General features: G+C 45.9%; 1 protein-coding gene across 1 annotated transcript; it reads left to right on the forward strand.

Moving 5' to 3' along the window:
• Positions 1-1,619: 1,619 nt before the first annotated feature.
• Positions 1,620-2,333, forward strand: LOC135372681 (uncharacterized). The gene has a single exon (XM_064606176.1). It carries the CDS (start codon positions 1,620-1,622, stop codon positions 2,331-2,333), a length of 714 nt encoding a protein of 237 aa, XP_064462246.1.
• The last annotated feature ends 2,251 nt before the right edge of the window (positions 2,334-4,584 follow it).

Below are 4,584 nucleotides of genomic sequence, written 5' to 3' on the forward strand. Positions count from 1 at the left end.
ATTAATGAGAAGACTAGCTATTTATATGCTTTAACCTCACATCATAACATGAGTATCATAGCAGATGTTTGAGCATGTTTGATATCAGAAAATGCCGCATGACGCCGCGTAGTGGCGTGGTGTGCACAGCCTCGCAGCGCATCATGGGAGATTCACTCCGGGCGAACGAGCGGCTGTTTTGGTTTTCGCTTCGCCTTGGCAGTGTGTTTTCTTCGCTCGGTCTGAGCTTTCTTTGATTTGCTTCATCCACCGGACGTACTGGACGAAAACAGCTGATCGAAGGTAGGTGAATTGTGCTCTTTCCTCTATCGTGATGGTACGTGTGTGACTAGCGGAGATTTTGTCTCCGACTGTTAGTTAAAGGGGAGTCGACAGAGGAAGCTAAGCCTGACGACGAGTGGGCTTCGCGCGGAAGCTCGCCACACATAATTTGTGGGTTGTATGCCTTGCTCTTTGCATTTGCAATCCGTGGCTTGTAATGTCGGCATGAAGTTGGCAAACGGGAAATTGGCTTGGGATAGTTTGACTTGTTTGTGGTTGTCCTGATTCGGTTCGAAAGGCGAACGAGTGACGTATTCAGCACTTCGAAGACCACCTATCACGATAACTTTCTGTTTTATTATTCCCTTTTTTGTCTGTTGCTGTACGAATAAGTATTCCTCGGCGCGTGTTGTGCACACTTTAACAGTTTAAAAATAATTTTTTTTTTGGTTCTCCTCAGAGATGACATCGATCCCTTCGCGAGGGACGAGCCCGTGCGTTGTACCCAGCTGCAATCATCGTACTGCGTACAACAAAAAAACTGTCGTGGCACTACTTTCCCAAGAAGGATCCCCTGCGCAAGCTCTGGATACAAGCCCTTATCCAGAACACTGTGCTACCGGAGTTATGGGAGCCTAAACCCAAACAAAGGATCTGAGGCGCACACTTCAACACTTCAGGAAGAAAGGAGTACATGGACAAGTTGCCACGCTACTTGACGCCTGGGACTTTTATCCAGTCAGGTATGGGAACTATACCATGTTCGTCAACAGGACAAAAAGGGTGATATTTCTTTTTCTCTGTTCATGCAAACCATTCAGCCATGCTAGATACCGCTGTGGAGGATACCGTGGAAACATCCTTTGACATATCCCAGTGTGAGCCAAGATGGGACTGGTGCAGTGGCATTCGATCACGGTAAGAGCATTTCTGTGCTCGGTTATTTGCCACCTCTACTTGCAGAGGTGAAAATAATTCCATATCTGATTCCAGCACCTACAGACAGTGCAGTGGTGGAAGCTGCACCTGAACATTCAAATGCAACAAATGGTACCAACCCCAGGCAGCTCGAAGATGTAAATGCAAAGCTCACTGAAGAATGTTCACGGCTACGAGAAGCAGTTTCGAGCCTTCATGAAAAGAATGCAACGCTGCAGAACGTGAACGTAGGGTTGGCACAGGTAAACAACGACCTGAGTCAGAGGAACCAGCAGCTTGAGTGCCGTATCACTGAACTCGAAACAGCTGCTGAACTACAAAGCCATGAACTGGAAAAGCTCCATATAACACTGGCCACAGCTGGTGAAAAGTTCTCCAAGTAACAGCAGGAGTTGAAGTCTTATGTTTGTGACTTGGAGATGAAACTAGAACGGAGCAGTTCCACTCAAGAGCTCGGTACCACGTGCACCCCCGCCCGTGCTCTCTCCGACGATGAAAAGCTTCATTTTTACGCTGGGTTTAATGGTCTGGAGCGCTTCAAAAGGTTTTGCAGCTTTGTTGAGGCAGGCTATGAAGACTACAAGAACGCTTGCACCGAGAGTCCATCAAACAGAGGTAGGAGTCGGGTGTTTTCTGTGGAGGAGCAGCTTATCATTGTTCTCATCACACTCAGGGTGGGACTACTGGAACGGGACCTGGCATTTAGATATGATGTCAATTTAGGGTACGTGAGTGAACTGTGCTCATTTTGGACTGAATTCTTGAGCAACTACTTGGAACAGACACCGATATGGCCTTCCAGAGAGACCGTGAATGACTTTATGCCGGAAGTATTCAAGGAATCATACCCAACAACTAGAATCATCTTGGACTGCACAGAACTGTTCATTGAGACCCCGAGTAACCTGCGGGTTCAAAGTGATACTTACTCGTCATATAAGTCGCATAACACAGCAAAAGGTCTCATCGGTATTGCTCCAAATGGGTTTGTTACATTTGTAAGTGACTTGGCACCTGGGAGGATCTCAGTAAGCCTCTGGTTAAACAGAGTGGACTGTATCAATTACTTGAACCAGGCGACAGTGTTATGGCAGACCGGGGATTTCTTATTGTTGACGACCTTGCTGCACTGAATGTTGGCTTAAATATTCCCCCATTTTTAAATGGTGCTCCACAGCTGACCCTGGAAGATGAAATAACAACACGAAGGATCGCTAGAGTTCGCATTCATGTAGAACGTGTTATTCGGAATGTGAAAACGTTCAGAATTTTGAAGTACGTTTTTTGTAACTCAATGTCAGGGTAGCTCAATTTTGTTTGGAAGACTTGTGGATTGTTGTGCAACTCCTTAGATTAACCACTGCTGACAAGGAAATAGCTTGAGGGGCTGCCACTCTGTGCGCAGCATCTGTGGAAGATGCGTGTTTGCAATGTTCCACGTACGAAACAAGATCCATCTGTTCCTGTAAATTTGAACAATACTTGCAGCGCATTCACCTTTAATGCTGAAAAAGCACCTGCAGATTGTGTGTTTTAAATGTCGGGAGCTGTTACTTTGTCACGATTGAGCATATGATTCCTACACACTAAATCTGGTGACGCTTAAAATCACTACGTGTACGTGACGCCCTTTCAGCGTTAAAAAAAGGCACTTATTTTTTTAGAGCTAAAATGTTCCGGGTACCTTTGCTCCGTAGGGTAGCCTTTCCAGTAACAGAAGTTCGGATTCATTTGGAGGAACCGACATTCAGTGGAGAGAAACAGAGTCTTTGGCGTAAAATAAGTGCCTTTTTTTAACGCTGAAAGGGGGTCACGTAGTGATTTTAAGCGTCACCAGATTTAGTGTGTAGGAATCATATGCTCAATCGTGACAAAGTAACAGCTCCCGACATTTAAAACACAGAATCTGCAGGTGCTTTTTCAGCATTAAAGGTGAATGCGCTGCAAGTATTGTTCAAATTTACAGGAACAGATGGATCTTGTTTCGTACGTGGAACATTGCAAACACGCATCTTCCACAGATGCTGCGCACAGAGTGGCAGCCCCTCAAGCTATTTCCTTGTCAGCAGTGGTTCATCTAAGGAGTTGCACAACAATGCACAAGTCTTCCAAACAAAATTGAGCTACCCTGACATTGACTTACAAAAAACGTACTTCAAAATTCTGAACGTTTTCACATTCCGAATAACACGTTCTACATGAATGCGAACTCTAGCGATCCTTCGTGTTGTTATTTCATCTTCCAGGGTCAGCTGTGGAGCACCATTTAAAAATGGGGGAATATTTAAGCCAACATTCAGTGCAGCAAGGTCCTCAACAATAAGAAATCCCCGGTCTGCCATAACACTGTCGCCTGGTTCAAGTAATTGATACAGTCCACTCTGTTTAACCAGAGCCTCATCTGAGATCCTCCCAGGTGCCAAGTCACTTACAAATGTAACAAACCCATTTGGAGGAATACCGATGAGACCTTTTGCTGTGTTATGCGACTTATATGACGAGTAAGTATCACTTTGAACCCGCAGGTCACTCGGGGTCTCAATGAAGAGTTCTGTGCAGTCCAAGATGATTCTAGTTGTTGGGTATGATTCCTTGAATACTTCCGGCATAAAGTCATTCACGGTCTCTCTGGAAGGCCATATCGGTGTCTGTTCCAAGTAGTTGCTCAAGAATTCAGTCCAAAATTAGCACAGTTCACTCACGTACCCTAAATTGACACCATATCTAAATGCCAGGTCCCGTTCCAGTAGTCCCACCCTGAGTCTGATGAGAACAATGATAAGCTGCTCCTCCACAGAAAACACCCGACTCCTACCTCTGTTTGATGGACTCTCGGTGCAAGCGTTCTTGTAGTCTTCATAGCCTGCCTCAACAAAGCTGCAAAACCTTTTGAAGCGCTCCAGACCATTAAGCCCAGTGTAAAAATGAAGCTTTTCATCGTCGGAGAGAACACGGGCGGGGGTGCACCTGGTACCGGGCTCTTGAGTGGAACTGCTCCGTTCTAGTTTCATCTCCAAGTCACAAACATAAGACTTCAACTCCTGCTGTTCCTTGGAGAACTTTTCACCAGCTGTGGCCAGTGTTGCATGGAGCTTTTCCAGTTCATGGCTTTGTAGTTCAGCAGCTGTTTCGAGTTCAGTGATACGGCACTCAAGCTGCTGGTTCCTCTGACGCAGGTCGTCATTTACCTGTGCCAACCCTACATTCACGTTCTGCAGCGCTGCATTCTTTTCATGAAGGCTCGAAACTGCTTCTCGTAGCCGTGAACATTCTTCAGTGAACTTTGCGTTTACATCTTCGAGCTGCCTGGGCTTGGTACCATTTCTTGCATTTGAATGTTCATGTGCAGCTTCCACCATTGCACTGTCTGTAGGTGCTGGCATC

Source organism: Ornithodoros turicata, unplaced genomic scaffold, assembly GCF_037126465.1.
Source record: "Ornithodoros turicata isolate Travis unplaced genomic scaffold, ASM3712646v1 Chromosome16, whole genome shotgun sequence".
Classification (NCBI taxonomy): domain Eukaryota; kingdom Metazoa; phylum Arthropoda; class Arachnida; order Ixodida; family Argasidae; genus Ornithodoros; species Ornithodoros turicata.